Source organism: Nelumbo lutea, chromosome 6 (genome assembly GCF_056320005.1).
Source record: "Nelumbo lutea isolate HS-2025 chromosome 6, American lotus-T2T, whole genome shotgun sequence".
Classification (NCBI taxonomy): Eukaryota; Viridiplantae; Streptophyta; class Magnoliopsida; order Proteales; family Nelumbonaceae; genus Nelumbo; species Nelumbo lutea.
The window spans coordinates 26342846-26367144 of record NC_142689.1 but is presented as its reverse complement, the minus strand read 5'-3'; the positions used below and the strand labels follow the sequence as shown (position 1 = coordinate 26367144).

General features: G+C 37.7%; 1 protein-coding gene and 1 non-coding gene across 4 annotated transcripts; one reads left to right on the top strand and one right to left on the bottom strand.

Annotated features, from left to right (window-relative positions):
* The first annotated feature begins 9062 nt into the window (after positions 1–9062).
* Positions 9063–9143, top strand: TRNAL-AAG (transfer RNA leucine (anticodon AAG)). Its single transcript has one exon. It is a non-coding gene; the product is annotated as a tRNA-Leu (tRNA).
* A 2012-nt stretch (positions 9144–11155) lies between these two features.
* LOC148848073 (uncharacterized) lies at positions 11156–24299 on the bottom strand. Of its 3 annotated transcripts, none has more exons than XR_016101343.1 (8): positions 23710–24299; positions 12855–12951; positions 12652–12765; positions 12269–12547; positions 12067–12180; positions 11914–11986; positions 11672–11812; positions 11156–11551 (listed from the first exon to the last, which is right to left on the bottom strand). XR_016101343.1 is itself a non-coding variant. In XM_088952185.1 (8 exons), exons 2-7 carry the CDS (start codon positions 12915–12917, stop codon positions 11775–11777), a joined length of 681 nt encoding a protein of 226 aa, XP_088808311.1. In that variant the 5' UTR covers positions 12918–12951; positions 23710–24299; the 3' UTR covers positions 11156–11551; positions 11744–11774. The 3 variants fall into 3 exon arrangements, 2 of the variants coding, with proteins under 2 accessions (XP_088808311.1, XP_088808310.1); XM_088952185.1 differs by having other exon boundaries at positions 11744–11812; XM_088952184.1 differs by having other exon boundaries at positions 11546–11812.

The following is a 24299-nucleotide window of genomic DNA, read 5'->3' as shown; positions in this document are numbered from 1 at the left end:
TGAAAACCCAAAACCTGTCTCCCAATTTATACTGTAGAATGTAGGCATACAAGGGCCTACTTCATTTCTTGATGTCTTAGGGGCATGTGTGGTTTTATTATTGGGGAATGTTTGGAGGGAATTTTTTGTATGGGAAGCTGCGGACTTCCCATTTGTTCTATTATATGCTCTTTTTAAATATTTTCTGGGTTTGAGGCCTTGAGAATTTTCAAGGTTTCTGGGGTTTCTTGGTCACTGTTATTTTGTTTGTCTGATGGGGTTCTTGGGTTTAACTTTTGTTCTAGTGCATCTCCTCAAAAAACTTCTTTTGTTGCTTTTTTGTGGAACCAATGTGTTAGTTTGTTTCTCTCTATATTGAGAATTGGATTGCATGGAAGTGGGAGATTGTTAGACAATTTTGAGATCCTTTTGACTCAATCTAGACTTATGTCTAGGGTAACCAAGGCAGCTATCCCAAATTTTAAGTCTTGGGGTGATGTTTTTATTGGTCCAGTACTTGGTAGTTACCAATTTTGTGTCCATGGGAAGGGGACCTAAAATGCATTGGTAAAGGATCTTGTTGGGCTATTCAGGGCTCTTAAATCTACCTCACCTTACCCTACTAACTTCAGCCCAGTCCCTCTCTTGGGGGACTGTGTAAAACTAATCTGTCCTCTCTCTCTCTCCAAGTCTCCAGAGTTCGAAAATCTTCTTTGACCAACCTTCAAACACATGCCTCATGTGGGAGAGTGTGTTTGGTTTCTTTTGGCTTAGTCTAACTTCTCATAATTCCCAGGGTCTCTTGCAATCAAGTACTGTATTAATTTATGTGTTTAACCTCTAAACTAATCTAGTTGGCAGCCGAACAATCCAAGCCCCGGCCCCATAAGCCCTACTATACATATCCAAAATGAGAAATTCCCTAAGAAAAAACTCAAACCCTCCACTCCCACTACCCTAGTGAAGCTTCCACTACCATCATAGTCCAAATGGGTCCCTATTAAGGGGTGATTAAGACTTATGTAGGTCACTGTAATCTGTAATTGCCTAACCCAAAAGCTTTATTATAGCTGTGGATCATCATTTGTGGCTGTGGAGGGACATGGGCATTAGTAAGCAAAAGTGGCCTCTCCTGTCAATTCTGCTTACCAACGTTTAAATGTTTAACGCGTAGACTCCCACATGAGTTTTTGAGTTATGTCCATGTCAGGGCCATCGAATTCCAATGGGTTAAAATCAATATAAGCATTATAAGTTGGCAAGGGAATTTGCTTTTTGTATGAATTCTAGAATCAATAAATGTCTTTGTTTGGCTTCCCTTAAATGTTGTGGGTCTTACTTAGGAATCGTTTTGAAGCAATGAGAGAAAAGCCAAGTTAGAATAATACTACAGCAAGCATGTAAAAAGGTGAAGAGTTGTATCAAGTAAAGAGTAGTGGGGCCCTATTAGGGTAATTTGGTATCTAAAGAGCAAGAGAGGTGGCCCTACATTTGAAATCCTTTTTGTTAGGGGGACAGCATTTGTTTGGATTCCATAAAGACATGATGAATATATGAATCCCAATTCCCATCCCCCTCTTCTATGGATTATACACCATGTGGTGCATCAACCGTCAGATTATAGCTTAGAAAACCAATCTAAGCCATCTATCTATACCATCAATTTTTTCAGCTTAACAAACATTCAGGGCATCTCTTCCTGTTATTTCCTTTCTTTCATTAATTTGGCCAATAAAATGGTCTGTTGAGTCTTTGAAAAAAACCCTGAACACTGTTGTTAGGCTTGGATTTGAGCAAATGATCAGACCGTTTGGACCAGAAATGTCAGTCAAACAGTTTTTGTGCTCCATTTTTAATTGATGGTTTTGGATACACATTTGTTATGTCACCACCATATAGGACTTTTGTTCTTTTTCTCATTTTTTTCTTGTTTGGTTGAACATTTTCAAAATATTTCAAGCAATACTAAATGATTTAGATTCTATGTGAATAATTTTTAGACAAATATGTCATTTTAATTTTATAGGAACCATGTTTTCACCTTTTTGCCTATGTGGCGCCTATATCAAATACCTATAAAATGCAAGATTTTGTATTCTATAAATTTGTATTTGTACTCCTTTCAAACTGAACCTTAACTTTTATCAAAATTTGAACGGACTTGGCCTAAAGCCCGAACCCAAAACCCATAAACAGGTCCAGTGGTACTAAATAACGATATAAAATATACATAAAATCGGAATTACTTTACTAAATTCTAAAACATGGCCATTGTCTAAGAAAAGGGCAATGATACAAAACATCAATATTATTATATTGTTAAAGATTCATAATAAAAGCTATGTATTATAATTTTTTTTGAGCGAGTTAAACAATGGAACCAGAAAGGCCGGACCGTTCAACCCGTGACTCAGTGGACTAAATGGAAACGGTTTTACGTTCCTTCCAAGCCTGACAACACTGACCCACCATGAGAATTGAGAACTTGATCACATGGGACATGGCTCAACTTGCTCCTGGCACATTACTCTACAGTGCACACCCATTTCTTACTCATTTGAGAAGCAGTGAGTTAACTCTGAGTCAATGGACTGGTTTTGACTACTATGGCTTCTATCTACCATCACTATTATAGGAAATGAAGCGTGTAGATCACGAGCGTTCAGGCCCATCGAATTGGCGTGGGGGCCCACATAGTGATAAGAACCTTGAATTGTAAGCACACTGTGACTCTGTGAGATTTCTCTGTGATTGCTTAATACACAAAACTCCTACCTTATTAGCTTAAACAATTGCTAAAAAGCCCGTTGGCCATTTCTCTTTTGCCACGTGTCAATAAGAAAATGCCGTCGTCCAATAATCAGAAGGAAAATATCTCAAAATCATGATCACGAGGCAGTCAAAGGGAGATCTTTGATTTGTACTTTGAGCAAAGTATCTTCTCTCTGTTGGAGAGTAGGGAAGAGCGGGGTTCTGTTGGCTTTTGCTTTTCAGCTTTGAAACAATGAAATGAAACCCCTCGTCAAGCGAAGCGACCCATCTCTTTGCTTGGCTCTCAACTTTTACTCCCTTTTCTTCTATACGGTTCTACCCATTTCAGGTGTTGTTTGGGCTTTTAATTATTTTTTGCTTTTCCTCCTTTTGTAAGGGCTTTCTTCTTGTGTCATTTTCTTCACCTCTGGCACTGAAAAAAATATGTTCAAAGCACCTTTGCCCCCCCTCCCTTTGCTTCTGTTTTGAACTATTACTTCTCTGTGTCTCTCTTCTACTAAATTCTAACATTTGTCATCTTATACACCAATTACAGTTTACGTATTCGGATTAGATGTTTGGACACGTGTCACGCATGCAGGATCAAGGATCCACCTTTCACTGGATCCCACCAAAGATATCTTCTTTTGTCGGAGATCAATGTAAAAAGCAATTTCGCTGCCATCCGATCTATAGACTACTTTTTCTTTGTAGGACACGCTCTTCTATAGCAACACTGATTTTTGACCTAGGACCAGAAATTTTCTTTAGACTGAGGAATGAGGACGGGACCGACAACTGGACCTACTGACCTGGACTCAGACTACTACGTGGAAAGGAATGGATGGGTCTCCAAAGTTTTGGGTGTCATCACAGTGATCAAACTCAACTGCATGAACCGGTCCAATCAATTCACGTAGCTGATGACAATGATATGGGACTACAGAGAACTTAAAGGATCGTTTGGTTCGTGGGAATAAGGAATAGAATCATAATCAGAATGATTGGGTGGAATAGGGCCCATTCCAATTTCAACCATTTGGTTGGGCAGAATTGAAATTCCATTTTCATTTTTGGTGGAATCATATTCCCCTGTTTAGGGAATAGTCATTCCCTTCTCCTCCCTCGGCCGAAACTTTATTTTTTTTTTGTTTTTTTTTTTTACTTTTTGATTTTTGTGAAGCTTTTAGCATACTTTTTATTATTAAAATAATTGGGGGTCTGAAACATCTGAAAACAGGCGTTTTGGATTGTATCTTTTTCAAAAGATATGATACGATACGCCTCATATCGGGTGTATCGTATCGATACTTTGAACCATGATTTCAATTCCTATTTGAACTAAACAGACTATGGGACTTCAATTTTAATTCCAATTCCAATTCTAAGATATTTTGATTCCCAGTCTGATTCTGACTTCAGAAGTGAACCAAACGGACCAGAGAAGACCTCTAAGTGTCTAATTTTTATTTTGGGTTATTATCAAAAACTCCCTTTCACTTTTCCCATTTCTCATAAACTTACCCTGAATTTTCTAAACCTCCGTGTATCCTCTATTCCTCTTATGAAAGAGTTTTTGTTCTCTAAAACTTACTTTCCATTAACTCAAATCAATGTTAGCGACCATTAATAGAAGTTGTTCAATTGAGCTATTGATTTCTTTTAATGATCAAATTAACCCCGATTTTTGTAGATTACTTGTTTGAAAAACATGTGCAAAAAATGAATGTAACATGGATATCTTTGGCTGCTTTTGGAAAGGATGCAAATGAAGTGTAAATCTCAGCTCAGGGTAAATTTACATTTTGGTTCACTTTTGCCTGTATTTGACAACATTATATTTATGCATTGACAAATGAGAGGCCAATACACATTTACATTGATAATAAGATGTAAAAGTACATCAATAAAAAAAAAAGTAAATTTACTTTCATGTGGGCTTTTGATAAATAAAAAAAAAAAAGCATATGCCTTATTGTAATTCATGTTTACATCCATTACAGCTAAAAATCTATTTGGTAAAAAGATAAAATTATCAGTACAAAATTAATCCAATTTTACAATTTATATCAACCGTTTTACACTCTACATATTTACATTCACACTTATTTACATCGTTTTCAAAAGCAGCCTTTTTAACACCAGCCCATGTATTGCACATGTCTTTTCCAGTTTTTATTCCTAAAAAAAAACTTAAAGGGAGGGGTAATGTAATAAATTTATAAAAAAACGTTCGTCTCGTAACAGTAGATATCTAACAGGAGGATGTTCAGAGATTTTAAGTCAGGATAAATAAAAAAAAAAAGTAAAGAGGAGTTTTAAATAATAATAACCTTGTTATTTTTCAAATTCCCTAAGGCGAGGACCAGTGGACCACCATCAGCCGATTGGTCAGACCAGACTCGCCCCACTAAACGAGCTAAGCCAGCCATACGGATGCTCGGTCAGACCAAAGCCTGAGCCTGCATACTCGACAGCAAGGTGGACACTGGACACAGCATATCGAAAGCCAACAGACCATAGGACAGTGTATCTTCATACAGAATTAAAATTGAATATGCAGAAATACAGATAATAACACAGTAATGGAATTGTTATCCTACCGATCGACCTCCCTCTCCTTGAGGAGTGAGTGAAGACATTGTTGTCACAATCGTCTCTTTATCATCTCCACGTCGCCCATCAAATCACCCAACTCTTTGTCTCTGATTCACCACGATCTTATCTTCCTTGAAAGAGAGACCAGAGTGATGGACTAGCTCCAGCTAGCCTCTCTTTCATCTGGGGCCTCTTGATGGTTACTTCGTACAATCTTGCCTTCATCATTCACCCACTTGAGTCTTTTATCGAATTTCTGTCTCTTAAAAGATATATTAAGAGCCCATTCCACCAAACAGAAGAAAAACCGAAGTTGTAATCGGTTCAAGAACTTCTGTAGTTCATGAATGGCAAAAAGGGAACTGTATCCTTGAAATGTACTAGAGTTGAAATTCGGGTTGGTTCGAGTTAGCATTTCACACTGCTTTAGGTTCGGGTTTTGGGTTGATTTCATTCGAAATTCGGAAAAAAAAAAATCCAATCCAAGTTACACCCATGATAGGCACTGCTTTAAGAGAGGGTCCTGCTGCCTAATTGCAGCTTAATTACAACAAAGCTATTAATTTTTCTTTTTTATTTTTTTAAACTGATTGGATTAATTATATACTAATATTAGCAAGGTTATCCAAAAACGTATTGACCAACAAGTAGCAGAGAAATTTTAATTTAGAACAACAATAGATTAATTTGTTTCACCTAATTAAGAACAATTAAGTGTTTGGCACAAAGTTCATCATGAGATTAATTCTTCAGGTTCTTTAATTGGTCTTTTGCTTTGGTCTGTCTAACCTCTTTGCAAAACGAGAACCTTAATCAATAATCTCCTTTGTTTTTTCTTTTTGTGGTTGTGGTCAACTTTCTTTTGTATGGTTAAGATTATTGATTGGGGCCCATTTAGTGGCGGGAACCCTGATCCCTAAGTACACTTCCAGTGAGACCCACATTAGAATTCTTGCAACCAGGATATCCTGATGAGATCATAATGGGTATTTTAAAAAAAGTTAGTTGGTAAGCAAGCCTACCCAAAGATAACATAAAGCGATTTATATCTAAAATTGGATTAATCACCTTCTGAAATTTGGTCCATCTTCATTATTAATTAATTTTGGATTCTCAGTGTGATCTGATATCTCGAATGAGTTATAAACATTTATTTTGTTCATTATTTATATAAGTATATTAGGCTTCCTTATTTTCTTTTGTAAATGTTTGTTTCTAAAATTGGACAATTGCCATTTATTTAGAAAAGGTTCACACTAAGATTTTAACGAATTACTCATTTTTTTAGTACTCCCTCATTGAACATTGCCAATTGTTTTCACCAAATATACTTTTTTATTGACTTATTATTTAATTAAAGGTTATGGCTGTGAAAAGGGACGTGTATTCATTGACTTGATAATTAAGTTACATATTGATACGTTATAGGGGATTATTCATTGAGAAAGAGAAAGGGAGGGAGACACTTTGGTTAAGTTTGCATGGAATACAAATGTAAATATAGAGTGCAAAACTTTATGTTTTGTATCATTTTGTATGTATTTACATTGTCCATATTTGCATTTGTACTCCTTCCAAAAATTCAATGTTAAGAATTAATAGTTTAGGTTGAAAACGAGTTCAAATCTGCTATCCATGAGAATCTTATCAGCACTTACCCACAAGATACACCACAACCACACATCCAAAACATCTATCATACTTGTATGTTCTCATTTATGTGTCTTGTGGATATATAATGATAATAAGTTTGGAATGAGCTATAATATCCATCCAAGTAAATACATACCAACTCAAATGGATAATTCTAAATAAATCTTTAAATAAAGAGTAATTTCTCCACACCATAAAGTCAAGATTGAGCCAATCAACTATAAAAACCTTGAATTACAAGTGGATAGCTTAGTAAATTCATGGGGTGGTTGGCTATATAAATTTAGCTTTACCATACATAACTAGTTTTCATGGCTGCACTATAGTATTTGCCATAAATTAATTTGGCACAATACAAGAAGATAATTGAAACTAACGTTATGTTTGCTTTGAAGGAAAGGATAGGGACAAAGTTTGTAAAGATTTTTCTACTTTTTCCTTTAAATCAAACACAGCCTTAATGTAGCCAATACAAACAAAAAATAAAATAATGTGTTTGGATATAAATGAACTTACTGGAAATGGCATTGGCCAAGTTGCATAATTCAGGGGACATTTGAATGCACAAGTGGAACATAGTGGATATGAAACTATCCTACTAAAATAATTATTAAATCGGAATTGGGACCATTTAAGGATTTCAACAGAGAAAATAGAACCTGTTTTTAGGTTCATTGTCAATGTGGCGATGATTATATTTTACTTTAAACAACTCGAAATTGTTCAAATTAAAAGGATTGCATCAATCACAGTCTCTCAGATGAAGCCTTTTGCCGCAGATCATGTCAAAGTATGAAAAAAAAAATGTGCATAAATAATTAAAATAAATTGTTCCAGGATTTGGTCTTCTGTGCACAGGAATTGAATACATGGCCAGATACATGGACGCCCATGTCTCTCGCTCACAAATTTGGGGTGCATTTGGGCTGGCCTCATCTTGAACATAGTGCTTATAATCATCGTTTAGACAAGCCCAAAATCAGTGGATGAGCCTAAATATCTAGTCTCAGGCCAGGATTGATCTTAGATGGTGTTTGATAAAACTATAGCTCTAATCACTAAAACCTAAAAATCTGCTTCAAACTCCCATTGACCGCTACAGAGGCGGTCATGATCGTCTCATCAAACTTTCTGTATCCATGAATGTCGCCTCTGGAATTATATTATTATATAATGCACTTTTCTAATATCCACTAGGAGCCCTGATTATGCATCTATCTCATTTGGGCCTCCAGAGACTATTTCTTAAAAGCGCATGAGAGACAAGGAAGCCTTCTCTAAGCTCTCCTTTTATGTTTGCATTAACTGTTTCCATAGTGATGCAAAAATTTTGGCTACATTTGTATTCTATCAGAAATTCAGAATTAGCATCTGTTTGGTTTGAAGTTGGAATCGGAATTGAAATCCTCCGAAATCAGAATTGGAATTAGCAAGAATAAGATTTCATTCCCAAATGAGGGGCAGGGAATGACCATTCCAACAGAGATGGGAATGGGATTTCAATTCCACCCAATCAAACAGTTGGAATTGAAATAACCCATTCTGATTCCAATTCCAAACCCCTATTCTCGCCAACCAAGTGAGGCCTTATTACTTCTACCCAAGTATTTTTCAATCTTCCCTTAGCTCTTCTAGAGTCCCTTCAGCTTGTAAGACACATATTATGTATGAAAAGTATATATATTTATGTATTATGTAAAAACATTTCCATAAATTCTTCTTTTTGTTCTATTTTTTTTTTTTTATATTGGACTATAAAGCCTGAGTAAAGTCCAAATTAAAGATAGATCTGAAAAGCATTAGTAAGATGATTTTTCAAACCTAAATAACTAGTCTAAACTCGATCAAACCCACTTAATTCTAACCTAAGTTTTATTGAGTTTAGCTTGGGTTAGCAAGTCAATTTCAAAGCTTTCAAAGAATCTCATTAGGAAGTTGAGGCTCAAGAATGATCTAATGGTTTCCATGCCTCTAGACCCAAGCTTTTGCGTAGTTCATATTTTCCACCAATATTTTTTGAATGGTTGACTGGATTTTATGGAAGAAATTAGATATCTTTATAATTTAAGTCTGTCGTTGAAGTTGAGATGGCCGAGTTGGTCTAAGGCGCCAGATTAAGGTTCTGGTCCGAAAGGGCGTGGGTTCAAATCCCACTCTCAACAACATTGTCATTTTACCGTAATGTTATTTAGTGGGGTCCACGAAAATAAAGGCCCGAGGGATCATGTGGGACCTAAGGAATATTACGATGGAATTGCGTGCGCAAACGTAGTTGCTGCTAGTACAAAGCAAAGGGGCCCCCACTTTAATAGATTAATACAACAACCGGCGGATCTTGTGGGGCCCATGGAATTCAAACGATCAAAGTGGGACCAACGGAGTATGTAATATTTAAGAGTTAAGGCCCCATGTGATTATAATGTCATGTCACATGGGAACATGAAGCCTTCAAAGACAGGAATGAGGAGGCAAACATTTTCATACGTGGGCTTCTCATCCTGGATTCCAGGTTTTATTTATGGATCTGGTTAGGGAGGCCTGAGCGGCTGCAGGTTATTTTAGCAAATGGGAGAAAGGAATTGCTTTGAAGCTACTCTTCTAGGCCCAGTTCGTTTGGAACTTGCCTTTTTTTTTTTTGGTTGGGGCCCCAATTTCCCATGCGGATATGACTCGAGAAAAATGGCTTATGATTTAGGTGTATGGTTTGGTTACCTGACTCCTGACGACTGAAAAGCCATTTTTGTAAGCAAAAGAACAGTATCAGTGACTGGCTAAAACTCTCTCTCTCTCTCTCTCAATTTGCTTAAGGTTTATATTGGAAGATACTATTAATACCACTTCAGGTAAAATTGTATGTGAACTGCATTCTGTAATTTCTTTGTATAAATTCATCTGAGGTGCTTAGCTTCAAGAATTGAAGTTTTGGTTGGTGCTTGGCTTTTGGTCCAAAGCAATCTGCCAGGCAGGTAGATTATCCGTGACAAATTTTTCCTCTTTGATTAAGACAGGTCCAAAGCAATCAGAATCAGAATTGAAATCGAAATGGTCTATTCCCACAGTCTGTTTGCTCAAGACAGGAATTGAAATCAGAATTGGTATAAACCGGAATGAGATTTTATTCCCCAAATGTCCATTCCCTCAAATGGGGAATGCCATTCCAACTGGAATGGGAATGGGATTCTAATTCCACCCAATCAAACAGTTGGAATTAAAATGACCCATTCCAATTCTGATTCCAAACGTATATTCCCGTGAACCAAACACCCCCTTATTGTAGAATTGCGTGTTGTTTATTGTAGAGCTCCATGAGAAAATTGGGTGTTGTTAGGAATAATAAATTGTTTTATTGTAGAGCTCCATCGTTCTCACGTACACTCTCTTTGCCTTCAAAGTTAGCAAGAGCTTCGTCCCTTCTTGTGGAGTCTCCCCCTAAATTGAAAAATAACTCCATTACCATGGGTTTTGCTCAGGAAGTTTTCCAATAAAACATCTACGACCACCTTGCCATCTCTACAATGCTGAACATAAATGACCGTCGGAAGCTAGTCGTCGAAGATGAGAAACAAGCTTCAGACCTGGAAACTGCATCTCTCTGTCATGTAGTTTGGCTTGAAGTGTAATACAGCATTGAATAGCTTTCATGTTTCATCTCTAATTCTCTACTGATCTAGTACAGTTTGATAATACCTCAATGATTTTCTGTGGCAGGGCCTGACTGAAATTTTCATGGAGTCGATAGTGGTACACTCTGTCGTCCAATAGAAGGAGAAATGCTGTTTGTTTGATTGCAGAGTGGCATTTCTCTGCAAAGGGATGAAAAACCATGCATTCACTACTCTTCTAATATGCTTTTTATGGGAATATATCTTGTAGCTTTTATTAATAGGAGACAGATCAAGCCATGGGAAGATGTTATTTGAGCTATATGACTCGTTTTGGAGATACTGGATAATCGGAATTAGGTTGGTTTGACTATTTGAGTGGTCTATTTGGAATTAGGTTGTGGAATTAGGCCCACAGATGTGTGATCTACCCAAGTGGATAAGACCACGATAAGAGTGTTCTATTTGGAATTAGGATGGTTTGATCCAGGTTAAGTATCCTGGAATCTGAGGTATTGCCTGCAACCATTTTTAAATGATGTTTTGGTGGCATATGCTGCAAAGCATGGGAATTGGGAAGGTCATCATAAAAACTTTATAGAAGAAGAATAATTGTCTCAGAACTTGATGTGGAATTAAGTCGCCAAGTCAAAAAGTGTTGAAAGTTTGCTAGTAGTCTTGGATTCTCAGATTGCTGGAACCTTTTTTGCCGCGAAGCAGGCAAATGCAAATGAGAATGTTTTTCTTTTGAAAAACTTAGTTGGGATATCAAGAACAGCGTAATGAGACTGCAAACTCTGAACTCATTGATCCCTCTTTTTGTTGATGATCACACATCTGTGGGCCTTCTTTTACGCCTTAACTCTTCTCTGTCCTGTAGAAGAAGATGCTAGCCGGTTGAGATACAGAAGTGAAGAAGATGCTAGCCGATTTAGAGGATGCCTTGAACACCCCCAGGCAAGTTTTAACTGCACAAGTGGAGATAATTTTACTACTCAAGTATGATGCCCTAGATTCCATAATAAAAGGTAAAATTTAAACAAAAAGAAAACACAGAGAAAGATATCGTTTGTACAAAATATGCTCACAAATATTGCTTTGAATAAAAATATATTGTAGTCTTCATTGATCTGTAATGGCATTTCTCCTATCTGACGTACTGTTATTTTATATTCTTCAGTCAATGAGGATTCATCCAACCATGGTGCGCTTTCGACCTCTTTGTCGAACTGTAAAATATTTTAGATAAGAAAATGAAACCAGTAAGATTGAGATAAAAACAATGAGCAACCATTTTCAAATGTGGAGAAAATAAATAACAGAGCTGCACCTTGAGCTAACTTGTTCAATGTGGATGACCACTGCTTCGATGATTTCCTGTAAGCAGCCAGTATCTGATCCATCTGTCCAAAAGGCAAACTATGAGGATCTTGATATTTATATGGAAATAAGAAAAACAGAGAAAGAGGCCTGCTGGACATACCACATTCCCGCATAAGGAATGCATTGACAGCAAAGCTCTCTCAAGTACATATAAGTCAACTGCCTTGTCTTCTGGAAGAGTTGATGTGAAGCTCAGACCAAAGTCAATGAGGACCTGACATAACAGCAGGGTCAAAGAATAACAACTAACACGATTTTTAAGGTTTGAATGTGTGTGAAAATGTGAGGATCCAAGAGCTCACCAGTTGATTGGTACCACTTCGGATTAACATATTTGATGTTGTCAGGTCACCATGAATCAGGCCACCATCATGTAATTTCCCAACTGCATCACCAATCTGTGTTGCAATGTTTTCCATTCTTTCCTTGACAACACCATGCAAACCAAAGCCAAGAAATATGTCTTTAACAGAGGGACCCTCTACATATTCAAATGTTAGGGTATGTAGTACAGGGTCAACAGCATACAGTACTGGTGTGGAAACACCAAGTCGTCTTGCTTTTGTCATGCACCGAGCCTCCTGCAATGAAGATAGAACCATGACAAGTTGACCATGTACCAACTCATAGATTCTAGGAATAGAAACAACATCGGTTGAAACCAACTCTCTTTTAAGAAACTAACCGCATTCAGGCGTTTAAGGGTAATTTTTGAGTCTAATATCGGATGCCTATACTTCTTTGAGAAACGTTCCTTGATAATTGACCTCCTTCCTACAAAAGTTGACTCGTATACTCTCTGCAAAAGAAGGCAAAAACAAGCATTAGAAGCAGGTGTGTGTCAAAGTCAAGTTCTTGGAAGTAGAGAAAAAAATGAAATTCACTTACGGCTTCTGCCCCCTGCTTCAAGAGAACAAGGGAATGGTCTTTTACATTCTGATCAATCTCCATAACGAAGAGTTCAGTTCAAAATGGATGTCTCTGACTGCAGTCACCATGGAGAACTATTACTTAATGAAAGGATCAAGCAAACAAGAAATGCAGAGAAGTCCATAAATTTGTACTGTCAATTGACTGTTTATTTTCTGTTGTTCATGAGCAATTTAATCATAATAAATAAAATATATGCAACAACAGTGCAGTATGTCAGGGCACAAACACCAATATGTAGCAAAAAATTAAAACATCAATACTTATCACAATTAACAATCTTTAAGCCGATAAATGGGAATTCTTATCTGACTTACAAACAAAACTTAGATCTAGATCTACATGTTAAACCTTCACCTCTGAAATCTAAGAGAATGTTGAAGTAAAAGAAAATGATTTTTCTACAAAAATAATTCTTATTTATCACATTTATTTTTATTTAATATAATGAATATATAATATTAGAGATCTGTCCAATTTTTCAAAAAAGAATCTGTAATTTCTTTTTTTGTATTTTTATATTTTTATTATTTAATTATGATGTCATGAGTTGATGCATTTGAACCAGACAGTTGAGCCGCTGAACTGCCACCCGGATGCAAACTTGGTTCTATTTACAGGACAGTTTTAAAAACATTAATTCAAAATACTTGTGAAGCATACCTCCTAGGTTTTAGATCAACTCAAATGCAGAACATTTCCCTTCAGCCAGAATGAGGGCATTAAGAAGAAAAGCATACATTCAAATAGAATGTACCCTTCCAATAACAAAATAATAAATTTTAGGCTAGTGCATTGGCAAAGTATTGGTATGCCTATCTCAGAATAGGAAGATAGTAGCATCCACTGTCCATAGAAAATTTGGATCACCATCATTCAGACAGTTAATTTTGCCAGTGTGAGCTTGTTTTGCACTGCTGATCCCAAACCCAGATAAAGGAGAGTTGTGTCAAGTTGGCAGGTGGCATTAAAACTTTTGCCAAAGTCATTTTGTGCTCATGCTAGGAAGTTGATACGAACTGAACAGAGTGGAATGGCAGTACAGGATTCATTTAGCCAACTTAATGTAGTTGAGACAAGGCTTAAATGAGTTGAGTTCATTCAAATAATTAGATTTGATTTAAGGGAGAACATGCCTGGTAAGAGGTTCATCTCATTGACAAGATTAAAAGGTAATTTCTTAACTTATCTTTATCATTAATCTTCACCATTTTATCTTCTTCTAAGTTGGTTCATAGAGAGAGAGAGAGAATGGTAGTACCTTCTGTTTGTTGTGCGACTGTGCATAAAAAAAAATCAAGAAAAGGAATTATAGAGAAAAATAATATTATTATTACCTATTTGATTATATACAGAAAAGTATAAAAACTACCTAATCACTCCTTTGACTCCTCAACCTGAACCCACTCCACTTCCTAGTTCAATCAAGTACCTAATGTCCTTAAATATTATCCCTACACTAGTTAGATGATCCAGCAATTTCAACTCATTAAAGTTCTAACATTTTTTCATGCTGGTAACTTATGATACCCTATACATGCCTAGTGTAGCAATGTATATGATACCAGATACTGCACAGATAACACTTCTAAAATATATAAAATAGTAATCTTTAACAAATTATACTATTAAAAAAATCTGTACATATTGGAAATTTAATTAAATATGGCAACATAAGTCTTGAGAAATGGCATTCAACTTCAAAAACTAGGTATGAAAGCAGAGAGGCATATCCCCATTTCCCATATCCACTGTGTCCGCATCTGCATCTGGGCATCATATCTTATAACAGACCAAACTACTTTATTCTGTGCAAAATCTAATCTCAAATTTCATCTCTTCCATTCCCTTCTAACAGTTTCTGTAATGTCAATATAAGGCAGAACAACAACAGAAGTGACTGTGTCACTGATCTTCTCTTGACTGCAGTTTTTCAAGCCCAGATAAACTGTTCCTTGCAATCATGTCATCTAGTCCTTCAAGCATGAATATTGCCCTTATTCCATCAAACAGTAGGATGAAAAAAGGCCTTAGTTTAGTTAGTTCCCTTATGGGATTTCAAGTATTCATTCTGGTAAAAGAATATCCAGTCATTTGGACAATTCATACGCCTTCTAGTGATTTGAACCTGAATACACCACTCCTGTTGTCTCTCTCTCTACTTTCTATGACATCAATGTTAAAGTTGAAGAGTGGTTGTTGCTTAATACAGAGAAGACCAAATTGACTAACAAGAAAAGATTTAATCCCTTGTCAAGTCACCTCAAGGGGAAGTTATTAATTAACGGTGCTATTAAAAAAAATGGTCCTCAAGACCATAAAATATATCACAAATCATTACCAAGATCTAACTGGCAGATAGATATTGGATGCACAGCTTAGTAAGTCCCTATACAGTGTACCCTCCCAAGACTACAGATAACTAGTAATATCATTGAATGATAGCCCTTTTTTAGCCCAGTAGTTGACTAGCAGAGAGAGAGATATTAAAAGGGGAAGGAAGCCTGATAAATTTTCTTTCATCTCTACCTTTTTAGGAGAGAGAATAAAATGCGATAACAACAGGAAAATTTAGGTTGCTGTTATCTCTAAGCTTTCCTTAACCAATAAGGCAGTTCCATGTCAGAATGCATTTTCAGATGCTGTTTGTTTCTTCTTTTTAATACCCATTTTTCAAATGGTTGTGTCTAGACCTTCAGAAATGAGGAAGGTCAGATTGTAGCTTTGTTCTTGGACCCAATAAGTGTAGGAGATTCCATAAGGGCTGAAATTATGGATATTATGGAAGGCTTGCAAAAAGCAGAGGAAATGGATATGGAAAAGTTCATTATTGAATGCTACCAAAGGGTGTTTGTATCTTCAACAATTGTATTAACTTTAATCTTCATCTTTAATGAAATCATTTGTTGGTCAAAAAAAAAAAGATCATTATTGAAGGAGATTCAAAATTGGTGGTAGGATAGTGTAAAAAAGTGAGGCTGCTTTCTGTTCCTACACTAATGAAGTAAAAAGGTTCAGGTAGCTGAACAGAGATATGGAGATGTGAGGGTTCATTGGATTCCAAGGGAAGCCCATAATAGCTTGGCTGATGCTCTAGCAAAGCAAGGGGTGGGGATAGAACAAATGTTTTGGTCACAGTTGTAAGGAAAAGAAAAAGAAGATTAAATAATTGAGATGAGACTCCTTATAAAAAGAACACCTGTACATAAATGGACTTTTTTGCTTTATAACTAATAAATTTGACAGTCATTGATCAAAAAGAGATTGTGTTTAGTGTTAACTCTGTTAGTAGCAAATCCAAGTGGCAGACAAACATACAGATTCCAGGCAAAGAACACTGTATTGTTCAGGAACAATGCATATTCAGAAAAGATACCAATGCATGCATGTATAAATTATTCACAATAAAATTCAGGGAGAGTAAAACACACAACTTGATGATTGCAAACAAATCAACCTACCCATTCTGAAGCATAGTTGTTAAGGTGATGCCTAGACAACAAGGCACCATGGAGGGTTGCCTCACTTAAACACCAAGCTATTTTGTACATGGCGCTGTGAAATATTTTGTATATTTTTGAGATTATAATAATAAAATAGATATTATTAAACTAAATTATTCATTTTGTAGATTTATAAACTAGTTTCTTTTTATTATTTTCTTATTTGTTATGGTTCAATCAACACACATGTTGGTGTATGATGTCTTGAACTCTCAAGAACTTGGAACCTAAAATAATGAGCAAGGAAGAACTTAAGATTTTGTCCAATCAACCCATTTCTTCTTTACCTAGGACAAAAATAGGGGCTCAGCCCCTACATTTTCTGAATTTTCTTTCTTTTTTCTTTATCTTCTCATGAGTATGTTGATTTTCTATGATCTAACATTGAAGGTTATAGAGAATTTCAAGTGAAAACTGGTTGGTGGTTGCTATGGAACCTAGGGAATTACTGTAGAACTCATGATTTTAATTAAAAAAAAAAAAAGCTTTGTCACCCCACTTAGGAAACTAGGCAACAAAGCACCTCCCCTATCCTCGCCTTGGTGCCTTGAAAATAGGCGGACAACAAGGTACAGGTGGTTCTGGTGGAGTTCATTTTACTTCCTTTGCTCACACAGGATGCCACTGCAAATTATGTTTCTACTTCAAGTAAGGAGGGACCTCCTTGGATTATAGATTCTGGAGCCTCAGAGCACATGACCCATAGCTCCACCATTTTTTCCTCTTACTAGCTTTGTTCTGGCAGAGACAGGGTCTCCACAGCTGATGGGTCTCATGTTCCCATTGCTAGGAAGGGGTCTGTCAAGATTGGTGATTCCATTTCCCTTCCCTCTGTCCTTCATGTTTCTAGATTGAACACTAATTTGTTATCTGTTAGTAGTTTGATTAAAAACCTGAACTGTTCAGTAATTTTTTCTCCTAGTCATTGTATCTTGCAGGATCTAGATTCAAAGAGGACGATTGGGAGTGGTCGTGAAGTGAATGGAATCTACCTCCTGGATGTGCTTCATCCTCATTAGTGTCATCATGTCAGCAGGGATAGTGAGTTAGGGTCTGTGGGTCAAATTATGCTTTGGCATAATCGTTTGGGTCATTTGCCTTTCCCTTCTATGAGTCTTGTGTTTCCAAAGCTATTTGAGTCTGTTAGTTTGTCAAGTCTGGAGTGTGAAGGTTGTCAACTTAGAAAGCATTGTAGACATTCCTTTAAAGCTAGTAATAAAAGGTGTTCTACTTCTTTTGATGTTATTCATTCTGATGTGTGGGGATCTTATCATGTTCCTTCTATGGGTGGTTATCAATATTTTCTCTTATTTGTGGATGATTTCTCTCGATATTCTTGGGTTTACTTGATGAGATCTCGAGATGAGGTACCATCCTTGGTAAGGCAATTTCATCAGATGGTGCTAACACAGTTTGGAACACGAATAAAGGTGTTCAGATCAGACAACTCCAAGGAATATTTTGAAAAACACCTTGCTTCATATTTGTTAGAATATGGTGTTGTCCATTAGAGCAGTTGTTCCTACAGTCCACAGCATAATGGTGTTGCAAAAAGGAAGAACAGACACATTGTTGAAATTGCAAGAAGCATGGTGATCACATCTACAGTTCCAGTTCAGTTTTGGCGTGACGCAGATCTCACGGCAGTATATTTGATTAACAGGGTGCCCTCTCGTATACTTGGATTCAGCACCCCATTCAGTCTTCTTTTTCCTGAGGGGGAGATGTTTCATATTCCTCTCAGGGTGTTTGGGTGTGTCTAATTTGCACATGTCCTTGGTCCTCACCGCTCGAAGCTTGACCCAAAGGCAAAGAAGTGTCTTCCTTGGATATGTAGAAAATTAGAAAGGGTATTGCAGATATGATCCTGTCTCTGGGAGTCAGTATGTTATTATGGATGTCACTTTTTTTTAGTCCACATACTTCTTCTCGAAGAATCCTTCTCGGGGGGAGTGTTTTGGGGAAGTGAGTGAGCAGTCTATCCCTCTCCCAGTTCCAGTCCCTATGTCCACTCCTGTGCCTGATCCTCCTGTGTCACCTACCTTACCACCTCCCTTGCGTCCTGCTTCTCAGCGTTACTCATGATAGAGACTTCACAGGGAGGTTGATTCCAGTGCAGCAGAACTCACATCACTTCCTGCCGGTTCCTTGGAGACTCCAGATTCAGCTGACACAAATTCAAGTATTCCTCTTGATCCCTCTATTGTTTTAGTTCCCATTGGTTCTACTAATCCCGTTATAGATAACCTGGACCTTCCTATTACCTTCAAAAAAGGGAAGGGAAAGTGTACTGCTTATTGTATTTCACAGTACTTATCCTACAATAGACTTTCTCCTTCCTATCGTGCTTTTCTTTCCTTTCTTGACTCTATGTCTATACCTAAGGGTGTCAATGATGCTCCCTCCAAGCCTAAGTGGAAAACAGCTATGAAAGAAGAGATGGAAGCTTTAATTAAGAATCAGCATGGGAGATTGTAGACCTACCAGAGGGCAATGAGACTGTTGGATGCAAATGGGTTTACATAGTAAAATATAAGGCAGATGGAAGTATAGAAAGGTACAAAGCCAGACTTGTTGCAAAAGGGTATACACAGACCTATGGCATTGATTACTTAGAGACCTTTGCACTAGTTGCAAAGATGACCTCTATTCGGATACTTCTTTTTCTTGTTGCCACATACTCTTGGCCCCTGTTTCAACTTGATGTGAAGAATGCTTTCCTAAATGGGGATTTACAAGAGGAAGTGTATATGGATCTTCCTGCTAGCTTCTACAGTAATGCTAAAAAAGGAAAGGTATGCAGGCTTAAGAAGTCACTTTATGGCTTGAAACAATCTCCAAGAGCATGGTTTGACAGGTTCAAGAAGGCCTTGGTTGCTTTTGACTACACTCAGACTCAATCCGATCATACCTTGTTTGTGAAGCGAAGGAAATCCTTGGTGTTAGTCCTAATTGTTTATGTGGATGATATTGTTGTCACAGGGAATGATCTAAGTGAGATTGATTGTTTGAAGAATAATCTACACAAAGAATTTGAAATTAAGGATCTTGGAGAACTTAGATACTTCTTAGACATTGAAGTTACAAGATCAAAACATTGAATTTTTATCTCTCAGAGGAAGTATGTCTTGGATCTTCTTCAAGAACAGGGAAGCTTAGAACAAAGGCAATCAGTACTCCTATTGATCAAAATCATACAATTAATGCATCAAAAGGTGAGCCAGTAAAGGACATTGGGAGATATCAGAGAGCTTGCGGGGTGGCTGCTATACTTGTGTATGACAAGACCAGACATTTCCTATGCAGTGTGTGGTAAGTCAATACATGCATGCTCCACAAGTCCAGCATTGGGAGGTTGTTGACAGGATTCTTGCTTATCTGAAGGGACACCCGAGCATAGGCATATTGTTTGCTAATCATGGACAGTTGAAACTAGAGGCTTATACAGATGCAGATTGGCCAGGATGCCATGATGACAGGAAATCTACTTCAAGAGTATGCACCCTTGTTGGGGGTAACCTTGTTTGGTGGAAGAGTAAGAAATGGACAGTGGTGGCAAGATCAAGTGCTGAACCTGAATACAGGGCCATGGCACATGGAGTTTCAGAACTTCTCTGAATCCGTTCCCTATTGGGAGAATTTGGTGTACAGGCAGAAGAACCTATGATGTTGTATTGTGATAACCAAGCAACAATTAACATTGCCCATAACCCAATTCAGCATGATTGGACTAAGCACATTGAAGTGGATAGACATTTCATCAGAGAAGGGGTGAATTCTGGGGAAGTTTTTCTCCCATACATTGCTTCTGATCTACAGCTTGCTGATGTTCTCACAAAAGGTGTTGCAAGGAACAAGCTGGAGCATGATCTACGCAAGTTGGGAATGTGTGACATTTACTCCCAACTCGAGGGGGAGTGTTGAGTTGGGCCGATTTCTAGTTATTGGGCCCAGTTGTTTTGTTCTTATTTTAAGTTGTTAAGTTAGGAAGTTGTTGGGCTTTAGGCCCATTAGCTTATGTTTTTTAAGTTGTGACTATTCAGCTACTTTAGTAGCCGCCCTACTAAAGGCATTCTTGTAATCTTTCATTCTTTTAAGTTAAGTATAAAATATAATGAGGGGTTGGCGGCCAAAACTAATTCAATTCTGGTTAACATCCCACTCTTTCTTTCCTCTCTTTTCTTCTCTACTGTTGAAACTCTTCATCTTCTTCTTCTTTCTCTTCACAAGGAATTCATCCTGATTTACAAACAGTGATTTCTACTGGTTTCTCTGCCTTTTGCCAAAGAATGCATAATAATAGTATAAGTCAACGCATTTGGAGAGCAACCCTTGGACTTCATCTCATCAAGAACAGCATCAAACTTGTGGAAATCCTTTTCACCACAATAAAAACTAGTATAAGAAAGCACACAAAGATGAAACCCGCATTTTCTCTCTCTTCCATAATCAAGTGGGCTTATCCAATTGCCTTGCTTTGCACCATTGATGTATCAAAATATTAAAAGTATGATAATTTGGATGTATGTCATTTTTGAACTCCAAAAATGCTACCCATGCATGCTCATCATTTCCCTCCCTGTATAATGTGGCCAAGAGCATGTCATAGCTGAAGTGTCCTTGCTCAAACCAAATTGTTCTATTTGAAGGAAGGTTTCTCTTGCATCCGTCTATTTGCTAGCTACTGCATGCCTTCACATGATCCAACTCAGTGTTACCGACAAGATCAATCGTGAATCGTCCCAATTGGACCATTTCCTCAACCAATTCCAACTTAACATTAAACTGCTTTGATTTTCCAATAACATCAACCATTAGACCATAAGAGTTCATTGAATGTCTATCACCTATTTTCCTGTGGGCCCACTTAAAGAACCATAGGCTGAGTTCCAATCATTTTTTTGAGAAATGTTAACAATTTTATTGAAGAAAGGAGAGGTACACAAGAGTGTGTACAAATACAAAGGAGGGGCGAGACCCCCTGAGAATTACACAGGAGGACAGGAATCACAGTATAGAGTCTCTAGAATAACTCCTAATTTTGCTAGACCATCTTCCATTGCATTTAGTTCCCTTCAGATCCAGGTTAGAAAAACATTCAAAGGAGCCAGGAGGTCCCTTGCCTCTGATAGGAAGTGACTAAGTCTCCAACGTCCAGTTTCCTGTTGTTCCAACCATCTTATAGTATTGGCTGAGTCACCTTCAATTGAGAAGCTTTGGATGCCCAGTTTGTTGACTTGGCGAATCCCTGTTAGAGCTGCTAACACTTCTGCCTTTGTTAAGTCAGCTATGCCAATCGGACCACTATAAACCCATCATGTGTGGCCATTCTCATCTCTTAGAATTCCTCCAATGCCGGCAGCTCCGGGGTTACCATAAGCACTTCCATCAAAGCTGAGAGTCCAGATTCCTACCCTTCTAACTAAAGGAGCTCTGGTAGAGAGAGGGGTAGGAGGGAAAGAAACCAGGAAGTTATATATGTTGCTGATGAGATCATTGATACTAACTACAATAAACTCCTCTGAACTAGAGGCCCACAAGTTGCAGTAGTGGTAGATGTGGCTGATCAGTTCACCTTTAGATTTGGACCTATTTTCAAACAGCCGATTGTTTCTTTCCTCCCAAATTCCCCAAAGAACAGCGTGCTGTATTATCAACCAATAGGTCTTACCTCTCTTGCTCAGACCTATTCCTTGCCACTGAGAAATCAGATCCTGCAGATGCTTAGGAGCCACCCAACTGAAGCCGACTAACTGAAGAAAGAAGTTCTAGATGCTGCTAGACACCTGGCAGTGTATGAAGAGGTGGTTTGTTGTCTCACCTTCACATAAGCATAGTGTACAGGCGTGAGGGGAGATATAAAGTCTTCCAAGATTTTTCTTCTGCAGTAACTCACAGGTGTTCACTCGCTGCAGACAAGCCTCCCAAACAAAGAAATTCACTCTTGAGGGTATAGCCTTGCACCAGATCTTCTTGTGAGGGAAATAACTGTCTCAAGTATCTACAACCAGAGATTCGAAGAAAGACTTGGACGAGAACTCACCTCCAGGGTGGGGTTTCCAAACTTGGGAATCTTGGGAATTTGGGGAGATGTAGGCTTCACTAAGATAAAGGAGTTCAGTTAGCTCACTGATCTCCGGATCCCTTAAGGGTCTTCTGAAGTTCAGGTTTAGGTTTCTTTCATTGCTGGATATGGGAAGGCACTGGGAGATGGTTGCACCCTTATTTATAGTAAGGTTGTAGAGCCTAAGATACAGATCTGCTAATGTGGAGTTGCTCCACCACAAATCCATCCAGAATTTTATTCTATTACTGTTACCTACCTTGTATCTAATGAAAGAAAAAAAGTTGTGAATAGAAGAAATACCTTTCCAGGGATTAGAGAGAGCTGATCTTCTGATCAGTTTGATTGGAGATTGCAGTCCTAACCATTTGCATTTAACCCATACTTACTGGTGATGATAGTTGCCCAGAGAGAATTTGATTCTGTGGGGAATCTCCACAGCCATTCTCAACCTTTTCAATAGTTTGTCAACCATGGTCATTTTTAAAATTGATATCAGTCTATTCTTTAGAATAGGTTGGTAGAACGGGGTTATTGCTTGGATAACAGCTACTGGCTACCAGAACCTATTCTTTAGAATCCTACTAATTTTATCAACTTCATGGTCAATCTCGCTTGACAAATGTCTTGTCTCTCTATTTTGGTCCTTCTGATTCCTAAACCAATTTGCAATTGTAGGAAGCATAAAATCATCTTCTGAGCCAGTGATGAGGCACTTCCCATCCTGTTGGAATTTAACCTAATCAGGAATCTCTGTGACTTGATGCTACGGAAACGCCTGAATAAGATGTGATAAACTCCATTAACTGGGAGAATGACCATTGCCGATCCTAAAGGTTCTTTACGACGCAAGATTCCTAACAAAACTCACAACTTCTAAATTTTGAAAATGTAATCTATGAACTCGAGTTGTATTAGGTGACAGAAGTGTATTCTAACGTAAGGAAGAAATAACAGTGAAAAAATCAATTTGGGTAAGTATGTGATCAGTTCATCCAAGCTTAAAGGTGGCATTTTTATAGTTTCTGCACTGATTTTATAGGAGACCATAACAAAAGGAGGTAAAGTTCATAAAAAGACTGGATGTTCAAATAAAAGTCATAGTTCCGAAGTGGGTACATCTGCAATCTGTAAAGAATTTGACTGAAACTGAAATGGAGAACGATATTTAAATTGAAAAAAAAAAAAAGAAGTTCAACCAATCAAAACTATATATATATTTAAATTGAAAAAAAAAAAACGGTACCTCTGCTTTGTTGTTCTGGGGAGAGAAGGAAAAGATAGCGCAGCAACACTTCTCCTAACAGGACTGCTGTGGATAAAGTGAGAAAGTCAAGGTCGAGCCTAACCCTTAAATTCGTTCTGCTTTTTCTTTCTTAGAGATGGGCGATGAAAGCTGCGGTTAATTCTTAAATTGTTCCGCCACTCCCAACGGTAGTTTCTTACTCGCCCTAACCGGATAACCCGGATGATGACAGTCGAGTTAGGCAATGATAGATAGTTTATACGACCCGGACCCTTGTGAAAGTGTGAAAGTGTGAAACTAAACCGAAGGCATTAAAATATGCAGCGCAGAGAGACAGAGAACTGCAGCCGAAACCCTGCCCACAGTGGGCCGGGCTTGGTGCCTATTGTACCCAGCACCCATAACCATAACCATAAGGGCAGACGGAAAATGGGGTATTCGATCCTCTGAATTCCTAGTTCATGCACTTAAGAGATGGCATGGGTTCTCAGCAAATAAAAACTTTGAAGATGAAAATTGTAAGCTGGATGGACGCCCTAGTATTTAGACGCCAGGTTTAAGAAATTGTTAGAATCCACAAACCTGGTTCC